Raw genomic sequence first — 21,695 nt, 5'->3', positions numbered from 1 at the left:
TAAGGCAACCGTTCTAGAGTAGCTACTAGGCATCCTGATTTGAGGCCAGGTCTGGCACAAATTTTCGACTTGCATCACTGTATTACCACAATGCCCAGTGTGGCTGGAACTCATGAATTCCCATCCATCCTTTCCTTTGCGTTCCCAATAATCTATTTCATATAAATAATTCTTTCTTTGTCTCACATCTTTATGTTGAAACACACTTCCTAAAATGAGGGCTATTGTGCAATTCTGCTACAACCAGATATTCTCTTGTTCTTTTATGGCATAATTGCAATTCAGCTACAAGAGTTCTATTTTGATATCCCTCTAGTTAGTTTAGATTTACAGAAAGAGCCTTTCTGGATGTAAAATGATAACATTTCTGCAAGTGACTCCTCATCTCTCTTTATAACAGGGTACACGGTATACAAGCAGAGCCCAAAATATGTGAGCAAGTATAAAACAATTCAAGTGTGGCATGTGGCTCAGAGGGGTTTCAACAGCCACCAACTCACTGACGTACAACATATCTTGAGGAGTAAGCTCCCCCCCCCTCCCCTCCCCTATTTTTTGTTTTTAGAACTTTCTACTACTTTTATGATTAAGCCACAAAAAGAAAAATTTTCACTCACAGCAACACATAGCACTGGACCATTACCACCAATAATGACCACTGATACTTGCTCAAAATTAACAGTGACAGAGGAATGACGACACTGGCTGACCTCTGGATTGAGAGTTTGCCATAAACTGGTCCCAGCTGCTGGTGGGAGACAGCTATAAGCTGGTTTCTATTAACTGCTATCTAGGGAACACACTTTTATGAAATCCCATGGATCCACCAAGCTTCTCATCCCCTTCCCCATGGACTGATTTGAAGTTTCACTTGGCACATGTTTCTCTCTTTTTTTTCCCCAAATATGTATGATGCCGAGTTTTTGGAGTTGCCAAACTCTTGTATACTCTCTAGCTTGCTAGCCCCTGGGATAGCATTAGAACAATTGTAGCAAATTTAAGCTTTGAGTCAGTTCATATGGCATTTGGGTGCAGTACAACTCATACACGCTGCACAAAAATAGGTATCCAAATGTGAGACCTGATCCATCACACAGTTCTAATTTGCAATACACAACCATATTTGTGCCCAATGTTTTCAGTACTGGTACACATGATACTGCTCTGTCATAGGAAGAAACACAATTATCATGATTCTTATGCTCAACCACATCAACATGCCTACCAATACAAAACATACACCCAGCCATTATTTTCAAAATAATTCTAAAGAGAAACAAACAAATCAAAATAAATACTCACAATTACAACTTTAAAACAGTTTTCTTTTAATAGAAGTTTTTCAGCTTTCCGTTGGTAAGACTGCTCTGCTGGGATTCTTAAATAAGCAGTTTTACAGTCTCCGCCAGCCCCACCATGTTTCTTTTCTTGATGATACAGATCAATACATTCTCGGCAAGTTTCATCAGTCACTAGGAACTGCAACTGAGATAAACCATTGCAATGTATAACTACTTACTTAGCTGTAATGCTGCATAAAATTCTAAAAATGGATAGGTGTTATCATAGCAAAGTTGTTGGGCCTTGATCAAACAACATTACAAAGTTATGATGCTCAATTTAATCTGAAACATGCTGTTTTAATGACAAGAACAGCCAGATTTCCTTCACAATATTACACACTGCAGGAAAGTCTAAGAGATGAAACATTTCCAAGTTTCTAGTAAGTGTAACTGCATTTGGAGAAGGTACATTAGGCTTTTGTATCAAAGGAAACAGTCACTCTGAACATCAAATCAATGACAGACACAAGGTAAGGAAAGTAAAACAAATTACACAATGAAGTGCCAACTATGAGAGTGATCAATACAATTCTCCTTCAGTCACTTATTTTTTAATTTATTTTTTATTAATGCACAACAGCATATTACGACACTGATTTCTGGTTATTTGTGGAATGTTAACATTTGCAACTTCACTCTGTGTGTCTTTATTCAACCAGCACTTAAGGGAACATATTACTAATTAATGACTAACATTCCACTTTGTAGCATGCATATGATGGAAAAAGATTTATGTTTGATTAGTTAAACAAATACTTCTATGATATAAGTTGTTAATTACTTAACTAATTTTGGGTACGGAAAACAGAAAAAAATGGTAAGGAGAGAGAAGTAGGAATGATTTCTAACAAGTGAGATAAGAAAATACAGTAACCATCTCACTCAATGCCATGTAACAAGGACATGCCAGCAAGGCAGCACAACACAGAGCCACCCTGAAGGTAGCAGCAACCACTGGCTGCATTGAAAGTGTTGAGCCCTGACCACAGAGTCATTTGCCATCTGATGTTACATATGTTGTCATCCGGAAAGTGGATTATCATTTCTCATGTTCAGATTTGTATTTAATGCCCTAAAAGCTAAATTTGATAGTACTTAAGACATGTTCTGTGAGAAAATTGCAAGAAAGACAGAAAAATACAAAACAAAAAAAACCTGGTACCTCATAAAGCATTTAATATGAAATGAATGGTACATGTGGGTGTAAAACAGCTGCTTCAAATCTGCAACACAGCCCATTACAAAGAACATGTGTTATTGTTATAGTTAACAGAAAAGATGATTCTAACAGATCAGAAATTGAAGAGGTTACAAAGGTTTGTACCATCAGTTATACTGAAAAGGCCCATAATCCTACAAGACAGGCTATGATCTAATCAAAGAACATAAGACAAAGCCTGCTGCTTCTGTAAATTCTGGCAATTCTGATAAATTTAATGAGTACTTTGTGAGAATAGTTGAAAAAACTGTAAAATGAGATTCCAGGCATGGGTAAAGATCTCACAAGTATTATAATGTAAAACAGCTATTGTACACAGAGTGAGTTGAGGAACATGCATCCTAATGTTAGAAGCATTGTGGAAGCTTACGAGCATTCAGAATCCAAATGCCTGTGGTATGTCGTGTTGTCTGAAGAAAATTGTTTTTGAAATTACAGAACCACTAGCCACAATAATAAATAAATACTTCTCCGCTGCCACTTTCACATGGTTTTTTAACACTCACTCTAACAGTACCAGTCAACATAAAGGTGACCCAACTGAAGTATCGAGCTAAAGATCAACATCTATAATTCCTGAAACTGGCTAATAATTTGGAATCTGAAATGAAAAATTAGCTTCTCAAAGACTTTTAAAATAGTAACATATGCAACACAGTGCACAACATTGATTTTGGAAATGGCAGTCCACCTCTATGACATCGTCTCCATTGGTAACAAAGATAATGAAGTAATGTGAAGAAGGAATTCATAACATTAACACTTCATGGTCATAGTAAGGCTTTTGACTGCATTGTTGAGTAGGTTGACATGCTATGGAGACAATCTTACAATCCTACCTAGAAACCAGGATCCACTTCGTGAGCAATGTCATGGGCCTCAGATATCCACACTCGAGCCTCCCCATGTATAATATTTGTAAATCACTTGCACTGTGATGAACAGAGCTTATTGTTTACAGATAATATGACCTTATAGTCTAGCGGGAAATACCCTTTTACAACATTTATCTAGCAGACCTGTTATTCAGAATGACCAAAGAGAGGTTCATAGCAAATAAAATGAATACAAATGAAGATCAAATGCAGCAGATATTGTGTGATCTTGGTGGCACTGAGTTCTTGGATAATGTAGTTGCAAGTGAACCTTCTCAGTTTCATGAGGAAAATACTGACACATGAGGAGAACTTTCACATGTAATATGCCTCTTAAGCTATATAACAAAACTACATTATCTATAACTGCATACCATGCACTCTTTCACAGGCACATCAAGGTGTGTGTGTGTGTGTGTGTGTGTGTGTGTGTGTGTGTGTAAAAATAAATAAATACATAAATAAATAGATAAATCAATGCACTCTTTCACAGGCAGATCAAGTACGGAAGTTGACCATTATAGACCTGTCCTCATTCAGCTAAGAGTTATGACAGTCTTCTGTCAATATGAATATCAATTGTGTAAAAGAAAAAAAAACTTTTAGTATTAGATATGAAATCTAAAGCTACAATATTTTTAAAATATATGACAGTTTTACAGTAAATTCACTACATCCAGTGTGGACGGCCAAATGCGACTGATTTAATTGGTAACTTACATGGGTATAATATGCAACCAGTCACTTTTTTTAATTTTGATTTGATTTTTTTTCTGTAGCATTAACTAGTTTTCAACCCACTGCAGGTTTTTCATTATATGGAGGTGTTACAGGAATATTATCTGATCACGTGCAGCTAGACATTATGGTCATGCAGCTGGCAGAAATAACAGAAATGTTTAATGTAGTACTCCTCAAGTACAGCCCCTGCCATAGGAAAAGTTCAGAACAAAAATTCAGAATACTATAAGACTGTAACCAATGTATATAGCTAATGGATTTTGTTACACTGATAGTATGGGGTGGATGTGTGAAACGGGTTAGAGTGTGTAGGTAAACCTGATAGTCCAACCTCATGATGATTAATTTTATTATTCTTAATTTAACTTAGTAAACTGTTAAATATCTTTGTTCAATTTAAATTGTATATATAAACCTTACTTGTTTCATTACTGTTTTTTCCAATTTGTTTCAAGCATATTACCAAATGTATATATTCCTGAATTGTAGGAGTGATGCAATCTGTCCAGTAATGACTGGTGAATGATAAAGACTTGGTATCAAAGGCAAAGATGCCTTTGGTCTTCTGAATGGTGGAGCAGCTTGTTACCTTTCTTACAGTTACTTTTTTATGGGATCTGACAATTTCATGAGTTTATGTGAGAACAAAATATAACATATCTCCTCACTGGTTATCACTATTATCACCTTTCCAGTCCTCCATGGGACAAGTTATGAATCAATTCTTGCACCTAGCCCAGATTTACAGCAATTTCAGAAAAAAATGAATCTTGGAATTCCATCACAGCTTATGTGCCATCCATGAAGTGCTAAATGTCATGTACACAACCTGACAAAAAAATGAAGTATTCAGAAGGAGAGGAGGAAACAAAATGAAACTTCGTGGCTGGAGAAGATATATGATGTTATTTCAGTTATTAAAATATCTGGTCAAACACACATAGAACTTAGCAGTATCAACCCATTTATCAGTATGACTCTGTAAACCCTACAGCCTGGATGCATGCACCGATTCAGTTGGGAAGGATGTCATAAAGCCATTGTATCCTCTGCTGAGGCAAGCTGGCCCAGAGTGGATATCCAACCTGGTCCCACACTTTCTATAGAGGACAGATCTGGGGCTCTTGCCAGCCACAGGAATATCTCAAATCATTCATACAGTTCATAGAGACTTGTCAGGTGTAGATGTGCATTGTCCTGTTGACAAATAGTATCATGCATGATAGGTAACACATGAGGATGCAGGATGTACATGACATACCGTTGTGCTGTCAGAGTTCCCTCAGTTACTGTCAGTTGCAACCTGAAGTACAGCCCAGTAGCTCCCCACATGGTGACGCCGAGAGTAACATCACTGTGCTTTTCCTGATCACTGGAAGAATGGGAACTATACCCAGGTCACCACTGTAATGATGGACAATGGCCATCTGGGCTAGAATAGAAATGCAATTCATTGCTGATCACAATGTGATGCCATTCATTAGCAGTCCCTGACCAATGGTGCAGGATGACACAGAATGGTGCTGGGAATCTATTGCTTGTTCTCCAGCGGCAGAGACAGATATGAAAGGATTATGATATGCTTGGTGCACGATATAGTGATCCTCCCTTGCAGTGGTCAGATGTGGTAGACCAGAACCTTGATGACGAATATGTCTGTCCTCGCTTACCTGTGCTGTCCAACATTGCGCCACTGTCATATCCAAATGCACCACAAATCTGAATATTGCTCAATTCAACTAACTGGCTAAATGAAGAGCCACAATGAGGTCCCTTTTGAAGTATGTAGGCTGCTGATAATGCTATTTCACCCCAGTATGCTGCATCCCTGACACTGTTCACCCCTTAAAAAACCTACCGGGCCTGGTTAATAAGACAAGACATGATCAACACTAATGCACTCTACTGTCTGTTCTACCTCTCACACAGAATTGCAAATATAACCATTTATATGCCCATCAATGGTGTGTATGTGTATGAAGTTACATTGACATCCAACAATTTGCTCTACGTACTTGACTTCTTTGGTCAGGCTGTGTATATTGTTATCATTTCACAATATATGGATGAAGAGAAATATTGCAATGGATCTTCAACAACACACTTTAAAATATATGCATGACAATGGCAACACAACCAACCAGATTCTTCAAACAATATAGCTGGATGTACAATAGCTTTGTAGCTGCTAAAATCAAATTCTGAACCATAAGGCATAGTGACATTCTTCCTTTTACTAATAATCATTTCAATAAAGGTAGACTTGTCAATTTCATATCTACACACACACACACACACACACAATATTGCGGATCTGTCCTCTATAGAAAGTATGGGACCAGCTTGGATATCAACTCTGTCCCAGTGCCATTATTCAGGTAATCAAGTAGCATTTACAACATTTGTGGGCCAACTTGCCTCAGGAGAGGATACAGTGGCTTTATGACATCCTTCCCAACTGAATTGGTGCATGCATTCAGGCTGGAGGGCTTACAGAGCCATACTGATACATGGGTTGATACTGCCAAGTTCTCTCTCTCTCTCTCTCTCTCTCTCTCTCTCTCTCTCTCTCTCTGTGTGTGTGTGTGTGTGTGTGTGTGTGTGTGTGTGTGTGTGTGTGTGTGTGTGTCTGGATATTTTAATAACTGAAATAACATTACATAACCATCCTGGCATTTGCCTTACATGGTTTAGAGAAATCACAGAAAACCCAAATCTAGATGGCCAGATGTGGGTTTGAACCACTGTCCACTCGAATGAGAGTCCAGTGCATTGACCACTGAGCTACCTCACTCAGTCATGAGGGAAGCAGTTCTATTGTGTTTATTTCTTCAGTGGCTAAATCTTTCTCACAGGCAGAAAGTGAAAACTGCAGGATGTAGAGGCAATACCGATAGAACTTCAGTGTCTCAGAATATTGCACTCTGCTAAAATTTCCATTTAACAAACATTAGAGTCATACTTTCACTACTGTAGGATCATTATTTTCTTTTCTCTGTACTATCCCAATAATAAAACTCAATTTAAATAAAAATATCTGGACACAAATTATGGCGTCCAAGTGCACAATGGGCTGTTTTTGTCATGTCTCAATATCAGCAAATATTTGTAAGAAGTGAGATGAAAATGCACACAGACTGGCACACACATATCAGACATGGGAAATGCATCCAAAAGTGAAACAAACAAATGGAAATTTCATAAGCTGTTAAATAAGTCTTAAAATTTTAAATGCCAGTGATTCTCTCTGATGAATTTAAGACTGGATTCGTTTTTCACATCAATTATGTTCTTATAAGTGAAATAATATCTAGTTTTCTCAAGAGATTTGAGCGATACATTTGAATTTACAGCATTGTACAATTTAATTTAAGTGCTGAGAATATGGAATAATCTGGGATGTCTGCTGGCTGATTTAATCATGGCTTAATTTTAAAACATTTTAGGCCACATGGCATAATTAAGCAGTCACTTGGTGAGTGGCAAACTCACTGAAGTGGATACTTCATGAGGTTTTAAAAATGTGCAAGGCATTGGATATCAGGACTTTGAGTACTTCAAACTTCACACAAACTCTCCTGAATACCTTTCGGATCTACCACTGCTGGAAAAAAGGGTACTGCAGAGACAAAGTACCAGGTTCGAGTCCCAGTTCCGACACAGTTTTAATCTGCCAGGAAGTTTCAAATCAGTGCATACTCTGCTGCAGAGTGAAAGTTCATTCTGCAGATGAAGTGTATTTTTTTACAGTGCAACAAATTCGAGAACAAATACTAAACTTCCCAATTTTTAGAATAACTACAATACACACAGTCTTTTATCACATTTATGCAGATGAAATAATAATAAAAATAAGATAACAAACCTGTCTAACAGCAGATATAATAACTTTGTCAATTGTGAATGAGAGATAACCAAAGATTCCAAACATTTCACGTAAATGGTCCTCAAACGTGCTGTTATCCATATTTCCATCCAACACATTTTTTATCATGTCTAAGAAGGCTGGATAGTAGTCTTCCACCTCAATTTCACCTGAATAAAATAAACCAAAGCAAATTTCAGTTTATCATATTCAACACAACTACATGTACAAAGTCACATACACATGAGCCCCTGCACATATTTCACAATCATCGAACAACATGGTTGTAGCAAAATCAATAAAGGAAATGCTTTGAGTGTTAAACAGATGTATTGAGATATATTACAAAATTTTTTCCTGTTACCTTCACTGTGATGCACAAACAGCAGTAGTTCAAAATGACTCATAAAGGAAGTATTCATTGTACTGATTTCTGTTTACTTCAAACCCATTTTTTACTTATTAGGTCATCTTTAGGAAACACCTCACCAGTATCTAAAAAGTAAACTAGTTTTAGAAGTAGTGTCCCTTTCAGACTCTAGTCAGTTCTTTCCTGAAGATGGACTAATAAGCAAAAAACTAGTGTGAAGTAAAAATCAGTATAACAAAATCAGTGTTCTTGTTATTCAACCTTATATATGGAGTTGTTCTACCAAGAAGTAACAGAATAATTGATAAATAATGATAAAGGAAGGTTTAATGGCATATCAGAACAAAGCTAATTAGAAACAGACCAATAGCTCAAATGGAGGAGGACAATTACAGGAATCTGGTCACGACATATTTGAAGGGAACATCCCAGCATTTGCTGGAAGCGGTTTTAGAGAAACCATGTAAAACCCAAGTTATGTTGGCTGGATGGGGTTTAAATGCCCTTCCTCTGGTATGTGAATCCAGTGTTGTAGAAGAGTGCATAATAAGTTGCACTATGAATCTAAATCTACATCTACATCGGTACTCCACAAATCACACTTAAGCACCTGGCAGAGGGTTCATTGAACCATCTTCACAATAATTCTCTGTTATTCCACTCTCTAACAGTGCACGGAAAAAATGAACACCTATATCTTTCCATACGAGCTCTGATTTGCCTTATTTTATAATGATGATCATTTCTCCCAATGTAGGTCGGCATCAGTAAAGTATTTTTGCATTTGGAGGAGAAAGTTGGTGATTGAAATTTCCTGAGAAGACCCTGTCACAATGAGAAACGCCTTTGTTTTAACGATGTTCAACCCAAATCCTGTATCATGCCCATGACACTGTCTCTCCTATTTCTCAATAATATAAAACATGCTGTCCTCCTTTGAACTTTCTCAATGTATTCTGTTCACCCCATCTGGTAAGGATCACACATCGCGCAGCAGTACTCCAAAAGAGGACAGACAAGTGTGGTGTAGGCACTCTCTTTAGTAGATCTATTGCATTTTCTAAGTGTTCTGCCAATAAATCGTAGTCTTTGGTTTGCCTTCCCCACAACATTTTCTGTGTGTTCTTTCCAATTTAACTTGTTCATAATGATGGAACCTAGGATAACTATTACTGCCCAGTAATGAAATGGCAAAGAACAAGAGAGAAAATACAGAGGCCACTATAATAAATGGAACTTTTCTGATTATGGTTCAACACAATGATGAAGCACTTATTTTTAAGTGACTGAAAGAACAGCGCTAAAATGCTACACAATTTCCAGACAAAAACACTATAGGTGTAAGGATTTGTCCTTTAGGCCAAATTCAATTAGAAACATGAGGATGTATTTCTCAGTTGCAGGATCTGGGTATTGCAACAACTGTTGCCCTGCTTGGTTCTGGCAGTGTATCAATAGCCACAGATAAAGCATGCTGCAACTTCGCAATACTAAAGGGATAGTTGTACTTGGAGTTGCTGGAGATAAAGTTAAACAAAGCCTTCTCCGCAGTTCTCACAAGGGGAGGGCGCAGGAGGAGTCTCATAAATTTAGCTCAAACTGTGCGAGTTATGCAGATAGAATATCTCGCACGAGTGGGCCATGGGAAAGTATAAAATGTTCTCAAAAAATTTTCGAGTAGTGTATGAGAGATTTTTGAGCATTAATAGTTCAATCTGCAGTGTGGCACAATGGTCAACTGCCCGACTGATAAACCACTGGCTCAGTTCGATTCTCCCGGCTGTCTTTTTTTTTTTTCCTTTTTATTTTATTCCTCACAATGATCAACTATTAATTATAAAATTCAAATATATTTAAACAGTTCGATTATACTATGAGAAGGACAGATTGCTACTTACTGTAAAGATGGCATGTTGTCTTGTAGACAGGTACAATGAAGAGACTGTTACACATTAAGCTTTCAGTCAAAGCCTTCTTCTGAAATGAAAGGAAACACGTGTGTGCACAACCCCCCCCCCCCCCCCCCTACTTACGAATGGAAGCAGCAGTCCAGAGTGGGCAGTGGAGGGAGAGAGATAGCATGGCGCTAGTGGGGGGAGAGAAATGAGTGCAGCTTGGCATAGAGTGCAGGGACCAGACAGCGGCAAGACAAGGCTGCCAGGCACAACATTGGGAGATTGTGGCGGAGGGAAGATGGCGGGCAGGGGAAGTGGTTGGGGGTTGTTTTGGGGAAGGAGACCCGACAGCGAGGTCATCGGTCTCATCGGATTAGGGAAGGATGGGGAAGGAAGTCGGCCGTGCCCTTTGAAGGGAACCATCCCGGCATTTGCCTGGAGCAATTTAGGGAAATCACGGAAAACCTAAATCAGGATGGCCGGACGCGGGATTGAACCGTCGTCCTCCCGAATGCGAGTCCAGTGTCTAACCACTGCGCCACCTCGCTCGGTGGGGGAAGTGGATAAGGAGATGAGCAGAGAAGCGGGAAAGATTGGTGCATGTGCTGGCAGAGAGTAGTTCACAATGAGGGTGAGGGGATGAGAATTGGGAGGAGGTGACAGGACAGAGAGAGTAGAAACTGTTGGGTGGTTACCACAGGTCGAGGCTGGAATGGTTTTGGGAGCAGAGATGAATTGTAAGGGCACGCTATGTTCAGCTGCAGGTTGTGCCACAGGGTGGTCTACTTTGCTCTTGGCAACAGGTTGGAGGTGGCTGTTCATTCTGGTGGACAGCTGGTTGATAGATATACCAACATAAAAAACGGTGCAATGATTGCAGCAGAGCTGGAATATGGCATGACTGGTTTCACAGCTTGCCCAGGCTCTATTGGGGTAGGATTACCATTTGACAGGACTCAAATAGGAAGTGCTGATTGGGTGGATTGGACAGGTCTTTCACCTGGGTCTTCTACAGGCATACGATCCCTGTGCCAAGTGGTTAGGATTGGGAATGGCATAATGATGGACTAGCCTGGGCACTTGAGAACGGCATAATTACAGTGACAAGAACATCCTTGCCCAGTGTTCTAAAGGTCTCACAAAGTCCTTCACAGACAGGCACTATCTTCCAGACCTAGTCCGCAAACAGAATTACCATATAACCGCACACCTCCGATCCTCCACACCTAAGAATCTGCTAACAAAGGAGTGCCCCGTTTGTCACCAAATAGCACACCAGATGGGAAAAATTGACCACATACTTTGTCAGGGCTTTGATTATGCCCTGAAATGAGGGACATCTTATCAAAGATCCTTCCCACTACTCCTAAAATGGTGTTTCATTGTCCACCCAACCTCCACAACATCCTAGTCCATCCCTATCCCACTCCCAATTACCACCCCTTGTCACAATGATCATATCCTTGTGGAAGACCCAGGTGCAAGCTCTGCCCAACCTACCCATCCAGCACTTCCTATTCCAGTCCTGTCACAGGTTTATCCTACATCATCAGAGGCCAGGCCACCTGTGAAGGCAGCCATGTCACATATCAGCTCTGCTGCAATCATTGTACAGCTATTCATATTGGTTTTACTACCAACCAGCTGTCCACCAGGATGAGTGGCCACTGCCAAACTGTGACCAAGAGCAAACTGGACCACCGTGTGACACAACATATATGCAGGCTGAGCATAACAAGTTTGATTTCAATGGTTGCTTCACAATCCAGGCCATTTGGATCTTCCTCTCTACCACCAGCTTATCTGAAGAGGGTGGATGGGAGTTACTTTACAACACATTCTACATTCCCGAAATCGTCCCAGCGATAACCCACAGTAACCTACAGCCCCACACCCACCACCCAACAGTTTCTGCCCTCTATGTCCTATCAGCTCCTCATAATTCACGTTGCCTCACTCCCCATTGTTCACTGCTATTTGTGAATGTGCCACCAGTCTTTTCCCGTTCTCTACTACTCTCCTTTTCTGTCCCCCCTCCCCCCCATTTTCCCTCCCTCACAGCCTCTCAACACTGTGCCTGGCAGTGTTGTCTTGCCACCATCTAGTCATCTAGTCCCTGCATGCTCTACCAGGCAAGACTCACTTCTCTCCACCCACCTATATCCTGCTATCCCTCCTCTTCTCCTCCCCCCCTCCCTCTTCATGTGTGTTTTTCCTTTCCTTTCTGAAGAAGGCTTTGGCTGAGAGCTCAATGTGTAACAGTCTTTGCATTTTGCCTGTCCACAACTCAATGCATTGTCTTTATGGTGAGCAGCAATCTATTCTTTTCATAACATTGTTGATATTCCAACCTGGACTTTCCATTGTTTAAACAGTTCAATTCATATACATAAAATTAATATATTCAGTTTAGTTACAATTACTTTAATTTAATTAATTGATATATTTAAATATGAATTGTTTTAAACAAGACATTTCTGTGATTCCAACAATTTTCTGACAATTTGTAATGCCCTCTACAGATGTGAACAATGTCTCACTATGCATGTGCGGTGATTTTCCATAAACACTTATTACTTTATGGGAAAATGAAAACCCAACAAGAATTTTCTACCAGTGAAGTGATTGGTGAAAAGATCAAAACTACAACTAATGATGAAATTTTTTTTTCCTTTAATTGACCAGTTCTCTTCATTATGCTTCATCAATTTATAAAGAAAATCCTCTTGCCTCTGTGTGTGGGTCCTGTATCAAAAGCTATGTGTAAAGCAATTGCAGAGCATGTTATTGAAATTAGGAATAATAATTTCATAGTAACTGATAAAAATTTGATATTATACAACAAGCCTGACAACCAAAATCTTTATGAAGAGGTTTGTGGATTCTCTCTCTCTCTCTCTCTCTCTCTCTCTCTCTCTCTCTCTCTCTACCTCTGCTCATGCACGCTTTTACTATCTACAGTCCTATTTTATCTATAAAAGGTTTGTTATTCAAATACAGACATGTATGACGATGACTACAACCCTACTGAATATTCCTCTTGTACTTTAGTATCTTTGTCTGATAAAAATTAACTCATCAATTTTTGAGATGATCGTCCAAAACGAAAGTTTCCATAATTAAAATAACAGTTTTCAATCTTCAGAGGGGAAAAAAAAAAAAAAAAAAAAAAACTTCAAACTTGGAAGAAAGAAATAGAACAAGGTAGCACTAGAAATGACAAAATTGCAATCATTAACTCCAAAACACTGAAATATTTTAGGAGGCATTAGGCTGTTATGAACAAGTGACAAAGAGAATATTACGACAATCGGCAATGTTTGTCGCATTCCCATACTTTTCAGAAAAATTTCAGTTTACTACTAGTGATAACCAGATAAAAAGTTTCAAATGTAGACATTCAATAAGACAGTGTACCATCACCAAATTCATCAGCAAGAACAAGATTGCAACTTTGGAAGAAATAGTGGAAGCAGCACAGAAGTTCTGTCTACAGATGAGAGACATAATGTTAAGCTCCAACCTCATTTACATAATTAAGACTGACCAGACTGGATGCCAGTAGAATCAATGTATAACAAGACACTGGATTACAATGGTGCAAAGACTGGTGGAAAAATTCAATTTCTCCACAACAATTTACTCTTACACAGTGTAATATAGTTTAACCACTCCAAGGAAACTGTTACCCCTTGTGTGCAAGAGCCTGCATATAAATTTGGTCCTTGAATTGCTGGTGCCATCAAGAAATTAGAAGATGAATATAAGAATGTTGCCATTCTTGATTATTACCCCACGTCATCAAGCTAACTAAAGAACCTTATGCAAAATTCTTCGAAAAAAAAAAAAAAGTTAAAATCTTAAGTTGACTCTCATAAATTCCTTCAATTGGTGGATTCATGGGGAGGCCAAGTAGATTTGACACTTTATGGTAAGACATGAGGAAGGAAAAGTAACATGTACTTTGATGATCATTCCAACCAGATGTACTCCTTTTGCTCAACCCTGTAATGTATATTTTTATTGCCAAGTCAAAAATCTAATTAAAAGACTACAAAGTGCTCCACAATTACTACAACAAAAGTGATAATTATCTTCATTAGAAGATGTAATTAAAATACAGTCAATCGTGCAGCATCAATTCAGTGCTCTTGTTTTCACTCCGATGATTTGGAATACTTGGTAAGAATGAAAATGGACAGAGTAAAGGCCTTCATTTAAAACATGAATGTAGCATGCTTTCCAGTGAAATGTATTTTGGAAAAATATTCTTGCTCAGAAAATGCTTTCATAAAATGCGCATGGTGTGACAAATGTCTATGTTTTAAATGTCTCTTTGATGATTATCACCCTAAAAAATGTAGTTTGACTAATAATAATAAATAAAAAGCAGTAATTAATTGCTAGAATTTTCAGAAATTTCACTTTCATTCAAAACTTCACCCAATTATTTAAATTAATTGTTTGAATATTTCCATTAAAGTAATCATAACTAAACTGAATATATTAATTTTACGTATATAAGCTGAACTGTTTAAATATATTTAAATTTTATAATTAATAGTTTATCATTGCAAGAGAGGGAAAAAAAGGCAGCAGTGGATGATCAGATGATTGGATAAATCTGGTCACATCCTCCTTTTTATCTCTCTGTCCAGAGTCTGGGTGGATTTTTAAATTGTCCTCCTCTTTCACAAGGTTGAGTATAATAAAATTATATTTGTAATTATTCCCATTTTACTATTCTTTTCTTAAATAACTTATCCACAGACGGCAGCAGGATCATCAATTTTTCACTACTGATTGTGGATCGACCCACAAGAGAGTGCATATAGAGATTATTTAAAATTTCTGTCCCATATTTTCAGTTCCGGACTCACATCATGTCAGCTTGGCATGAAAGGTTTCATGTTATGTACTCAGTACTCATTTGTGATTGTGATTTGCTGTTTATTGTCACCAAGTGAGTTTTATAAAATATCTGGCAAGGCCTAAACGCAAGTGTATATTCTCAGAAGTTCTTGCTTACAAATATCCTGCCTTCAAGAAAGGGACACCTGGATTTGAAGCAGAATGTAAAATATGTGGAGCTGGAACTTACATCTCAGTGGCCAATAAAGGTAAGAAATAGCTTGGCAGATTGTTTTATTGTCATGGTTTTATTTCAAAGTTTCTTAGTCATTCAATTTATTTATATTTGAAAAACTGAATGAGAAAAATTGGCAATAAAATTCTCCAGTTCTACATGGCATACATAAATATCATTTGATTTATATCAATATTATAAAAGGAAATGCATGTCACTGTGTCACTGAACTACACTCCTGGAAATGGAAAAAAGAACACATTGACACCGGTGTGTCAGACCCACTATACTTGCTCCGGACACTGCGAGAGGGCTGTACAAGCAATGATCACACGCACGGCACAGCGGACACACCAGCAACCGCGGTGTTGGCCGTCGAATGGCGCTAGCTGCGCAGCATTTGTGCACCGCCGCCGTCAGTGTCAGCCAGTTTGCCGTGGCATACGGAGCTCCATCGCAGTCTTTAACACTGGTAGCATGCCGCGACAGCGTGGACGTGAACCGTATGTGCAGTTGACGGACTTTGAGCGAGGGCGTATAGTGGGCATGCGGGAGGCCGGGTGGACGTACCGCCGAATTGCTCAACACGTGGGGCGTGAGGTCTCCACAGTACATCGATGTTGTCGCCAGTGGTCGGCGGAAGGTGCACGTGCCCGTCGACCTGGGACCGGACCGCAGCGACGCACGGATGCACGCCAAGACCGTAGGATCCTACGCAGTGCCGTAGGGGACCGCACCGCCACTTCCCAGCAAATTAGGGACACTGTTGCTCCTGGGGTATCGGCGAGGACCATTCGCAACCGTCTCCATGAAGCTGGGCTACGGTCCCGCACACCGTTAGGCCGTCTTCCGCTCACGCCCCAACATCGTGCAGCCCGCCTCCAGTGGTGTCGCGACAGGCGTGAATGGAGGGACGAATGGAGACGTGTCGTCTTCAGCGATGAGAGTCGCTTCTGCCTTGGTGCCAATGATGGTCGTATGCGTGTTTGGCGCCGTGCAGATGAGCGCCACAATCAGGACTGCATACGACCGAGGCACACAGGGTCAACACCCGGCATCATGGTGTGGGGAGCGATCTCCTACACTGGCCGTACACCACTGGTGATCGTCGAGGGGACACTGAATAGTGCACGGTACATCCAAACCGTCATCGAACCCATCGTTCTACCATTCCTAGACCGGCAAGGGAACTTGCTGTTCCAACAGGACAATGCACGTCCGCATGTATCGCGTGCCACCCAACGTGCTCTAGAAGGTGTAAGTCAACTACCCTGGCCAGCAAGATCTCCAGATCTGTCCCCCCTTGAGCATGTTTGGGACTGGATGAAGCGTCGTCTCACGCGGTCTGCACGTCCAGCACGAACGCTGGTCCAACTGAGGCGCCAGGTGGAAATGGCATGGCAAGCCGTTCCACAGGACTACATCCAGCATCTCTACGATCGTCTCCATGGGAGAATAGCAGCCTGCATTGCTGCGAAAGGTGGATATACACTGTACTAGTGCCGACATTGTGCATGCTCTGTTGCCTGTGTCTATGTGCCTGTGGTTCTGTCAGTGTGATCATGTGATGTATCTGACCCCAGGAATGTGTCAATAAAGTTTCCCCTTCCTGGGACATTGAATTCACGGTGTTCTTATTTCAATTTCCAGGAGTGTATTTTAAATTTCTTGCAATAGGTGACCAAGATCTGAAACATTATATTACCAGTCAGACGCATAAGAAGAATCTTCAGGTTTGCAGTTCAATGTCTAGGATACACACATTATTTCAGGAACAGCAATCTGCTTCTGCTTTAAGTCACAGAGTTCTTGCTGGAGAAGGAAACTAGCATTGCATTATGTTAGGCATCATTTTAGCTCTAGGTGAACGGTTTACATGCCTAAATTAAATAAAGCTATTTATTTTGATTCAGATGTCCCTAAAACAATCTTATCAGTCACAACAACAGCTCACAGCAATATAAACAATGCAATTGCTCATGCCTTGAATGTTTTATTTCAGTTTCTTGAGAATAGGTTAAGAGACGCCATCATATAGCATTTGCACACGTTGATGTATGCGTTCAATTCAAATATTCTGCAACTGCAAAAAGAAGACGATTCTGTGATTGAAATTTTATATTCTGTATGTAAGATGCTTGAGGACAGATTAAATGAAAAATTAATTTCCCTGAAGGTTACACAGAAGCTGGAAATTGCAACAGAGGGAGGCTTCAATAAAGAAGATTAACTTTTTTTGGAGAAAGTTACATTGCTGTATCAATCGTGGCATGAATATTTAAAATGATGACTCTATATGTCAGATGAGTTTTCCTGTTTCAAGTGGGTGTCTTTTAGAAAATATGATACGTATAGTGATGTTGAAACACCCTTTTGTATTTACAACATAAATGTCGAGCTTTTCAAAACTGAAGATGTAAAATGTATTGACCAATTCTGTAATTTTAGGCAACTTCTGAGACAGAACAGTAATGATCCTGAACTTAATGGGTTATCTTGTAGTTAAAAAAAGGCCAAGTATTTCTGTGAAAGTAAGTCTGTCGATTATCATTCAGAATTGTTAAAACTTGCCGAATACTTTTTCAGTATATCAGGGCACAATGCAAATGCAGAAAGAGTATTTTCGCTCATTACAAACACAGTGGACTGATGGCAGGAATATGCTGTATCCTGAATCTGTTAAAGGTATTTTGCCTGAATCTGTTAAAGGTATGTTGATGGTCATGTATAATTTAAAAGAATTTTCCTGTGTATCTGCTAAGCAAGCCTATACTTCTACATAAAACTGGGTCTTCAGAGAAGTACCAATAAAAGTTAAGGAATCTATGTTATGTCTATTAATTTACCCATTTATTAAATTTGAACACATGTTCCCAGGTGTCTTCTTTCTTCTATGTCCTCTTCTTTGAAGCTGTTTGTCCTCCGTTTTGTATGTTTGCACCTGATCATCCTACGCAGCAGCAAGAATCACACCTGAGCCAGCAATTTATCAAACCGTGTGCTGCCTAATCACTAAAAACTCAACTCTAAAATCTTTCAAGAGCATTTTGCTTTTCCTAGGGCCCACTCAGGTAAGATATTGTAAGAACTTGAAAGGGTCATCTGACTGCTTCTAGGAACACAGTTTGAGTCAAATGAGTGAGATCTGCCCCATGCTCTCCCCTTGTCAATCTGCTTTGGAATACGGGATTCAGAGTGCTGAACCAAATTTCTGGCATGCAGTCCCATAAATTACATTTTTTTCGTCTGATATTCTACCTGTGTACCATTTTGCCACCTTCAGAGTGAGCCAAAATACTGTCAATATAGCACTCCTCCGTTCTTTTAAAACCATGGACTGTACCACTGTGCATACAGTCACAGATGCTCAAGTGCCAGAAACACTGATCACCAACAAAGAAGTGCACATGTGCATGAACTGAATCTGTGGTTATAGGGTTGATGCATGCTGGGAAGACTATGTATCATTGTGAGCTGCACTGTGGCCATGTCTTTGCAAGTTTATTTAAGAAAGTGCCAGATTCAATGACTTGACCAAGCTGAAACCCCAATATCTGTTAGTTAAATTCTTCAAGAAATGAATTTTAAATGCTTCTTTCACCTCAGAGTCCCAAAAACATGAAGCTGACACTAGAATTTTGGCATTTTCTGATAGCATAGAGTGATCAGTGTCAATGCAGTGCTCTGCCACAGCCAATTCGTTGGGCTGTAAGAGCTGAGTTTACCTACGATGTTCTGTGACCTTTCATGGACTGAAGAGTCATCTGTCCAATCTATGAAAGGCCATGCTTGTAGGGGATCTTGAAAACTCCAGCCTTCCGGAGCATCAAATCATATTTAACAGGACCCACGACTACTGCTGTGCCAGCCGCGGTGGTCTCGCGGTTCTAGGCGCGCAGTCCGGAACCGCGCGACTGCTACGGTCGCAGGTTCGAATCCTGCCTCGGGCATGGATGTGTGTGATGTCCTTAGGTTAGTTAGGTTTACGTAGTTCTCAGTTCTAGGGGACTGATGACCACAGCTGTTAAGTCCCATAGTGCTCAGAGCCATTTGAACCATTTGAACTACTGCTGTTTTCAGTGGAGGGTGAAAAATCACTTTCACTTTGTGCTTGCTGAGAATCTGTCCAATTCTTGACAGTAAGCTTCCCACATAGGGTAGGAAAGCCATAACAGAAGACTCAGATTTAAATCTATGCTTGTAGATATAGATGATGTTTCAAAATTACGAGGTTAAAAATATGTTAATCATAAACAAAGTTGGAAATTTTTTTGCTCTTTGTCAAAAGTAATATTATTGACTACAAAACACAAAGTAAGTGAACTCCTTCCTGCTGCATGAAGTTCTTCAGCATGTGAGATATGGGAAACTGGTCTATTGGAAAAGTCTCCATAGCGTGATGGCTTCCTGGGATCTTAACCCTTTCTGATTCACAGTTGGACTACATCAGACATTATGATGTTCCACTATTGCTTCGATGCTGGACAATGTCCAGCACATTCCCATTATTGTCATTTCCATTTGTTGGAATTCATGAAGCACATAGCAGCATTTAGTACAAAGATCTGACAACTAAAAGCATGTTGCATCTGCACATTTCTAGTGCGATAATGGCTGGTAGAAAATGTGTAAGTGCCAGATGGCTCACAGACAATGAGGACAAAGGAGAATTTAGTGATGAAAGTCACTGGGAAGAAACTTCCCGTCAGGTGCAGTGATACAATTTCTAGTGAATCAGAATCTACTTATGGAGTGGAAAGCGATGAAGTGACACTACCTGTAGAAAACACCTGGGAAGTTTATTGTGATGGCATGGTGGTCTCAAGAAGTTCCCTTTTTTTGTCACGCAACAAGATTTTACCATTCCTCATGGAGTTCAATCAAAATCCGAACATGAATATTTGCAACTCTTTTTCACTGACAATCTTATTAGCAAAATGCTACAAATATGTATGCTAAAGAAAAGATACAGAAAGTCACTCCACTTACAAAATACTCAATATGACGCTCGTGAAGACAGTTTCATTAAAAGAACTGAAGGCTTTTCTTGGCGTAACACTGAACATGGCATTGAATTTGAAGGCAGAATTAGTTGACTGTCTAACAGAAGACTAGCTAGAATGAACTCAATTTTTCAAGGATGTTTTTTCTCATACCCATTTTTTTCAAATATTCTGAATGCTGCACTTAGTTCCACCAGTTACAGTTCAGGGGTGTCAATGTATGATAGGGAGAAAGCTGAAGGATGTTAATAAGTATATTGATAGTAAATGCAAAGAACTTTATGTACCAAAAAGAAATGTGGCCATAGATGAGAGCACAATAGTATTCAAAGGAAAAATTCAATTGAAACACTACAATCCAAAGGTGCCTACGAAGTGGGGTTAAAAGAGTTTTCAGTCTGTGTTATTCATAAAACGGTTATGTTTTTTCTTACATTCCATATTATGGACAGACAACTACAGAAAGTCTAATTTGTCCTGACTTACCATTTGCAACCCAAATAGTGGTTCATTTGGCAGAGCAATTGCTAGCTTGTACAGGTGTTTCAGGCTATCACACCTTTACTGACAGGTTATACACAAGCCCTCAACTTGTTCAGGAATTGTACAAAATGAAATTTCATTAACAGGCACAATTATGCCTTTTAGAATGGAATTTCCAATTGAGTTGCTGAATATGAGTTATGTGTGTTTCAGAATGAGATAAAAAGTATGTGCCTTTCATTATGTGACAAGAGGTTAACCGCTATGTTGAGTACATTCTTTGGTCCTCAAACCCAATTGATCACTGGTTACAGGAAGAAAGAGTCTGTGCAGTTCCTGAAACCCACTGTTACTTTGGAACATAAGAAGTTTATGGGAGAAGTGGGCAGCGCTGATCAATACTGTGGTTACTGTGGTTTTACAAGGCGGTCATACAAGTGGTGGTAAAAAATTATTATTCTGGCTGACTGAAGTTGCTTTAGTGAACAGCTATAGTCTTTACTCAATACACAAAACTAAATGTGGAGAACAACTGCAGACTCACCTTTCCTGCAGAAGAAATCTAATACAGCTAGTCAGCCAGGTGAGAAATACAGATTCAAAGAAAATAGGAAGACCACCACCATCTGACACCAAGGAGAGACTAAATGGGACCAGGCATCTTATAATGCAAAGTGAAAGACAAAACTCAATAATGCATTGCATGGTCTGCAACAAATTCAAGCAGAAAGGACAAAGAAGAAAAATAACTTTCTACTGCGAAACATGCAAGAGGAAGCCCGGGCTTCACGAGGATGAATTATAAACAAACCATA

At 39.5% G+C, this 21,695-nt stretch overlaps 1 protein-coding gene across 1 annotated transcript in view; it reads right to left on the bottom strand.

Moving 5' to 3' along the window:
* LOC126471313 (paired amphipathic helix protein Sin3b-like) overlaps positions 1-21,695 on the bottom strand; it is a 299,139-nt gene that overhangs the window by 39,845 nt on the left and 237,599 nt on the right. The window contains exons 18-19 of the mRNA XM_050099434.1: positions 8,044-8,213; positions 1,303-1,485 (exon numbers count right to left, since the gene is read on the bottom strand). Of these exons, the coding sequence (XP_049955391.1) occupies positions 1,303-1,485; positions 8,044-8,213 (353 nt within the window). The remainder of the gene's footprint in view (positions 1-1,302; positions 1,486-8,043; positions 8,214-21,695) is intronic.

Source organism: Schistocerca serialis, chromosome 3 (genome assembly GCF_023864345.2).
Source record: "Schistocerca serialis cubense isolate TAMUIC-IGC-003099 chromosome 3, iqSchSeri2.2, whole genome shotgun sequence".
Classification (NCBI taxonomy): Eukaryota; Metazoa; Arthropoda; class Insecta; order Orthoptera; family Acrididae; genus Schistocerca; species Schistocerca serialis.
Note: the sequence above shows the minus strand (reverse complement) of the source record. Positions and strands in the feature narration are given on the sequence as shown.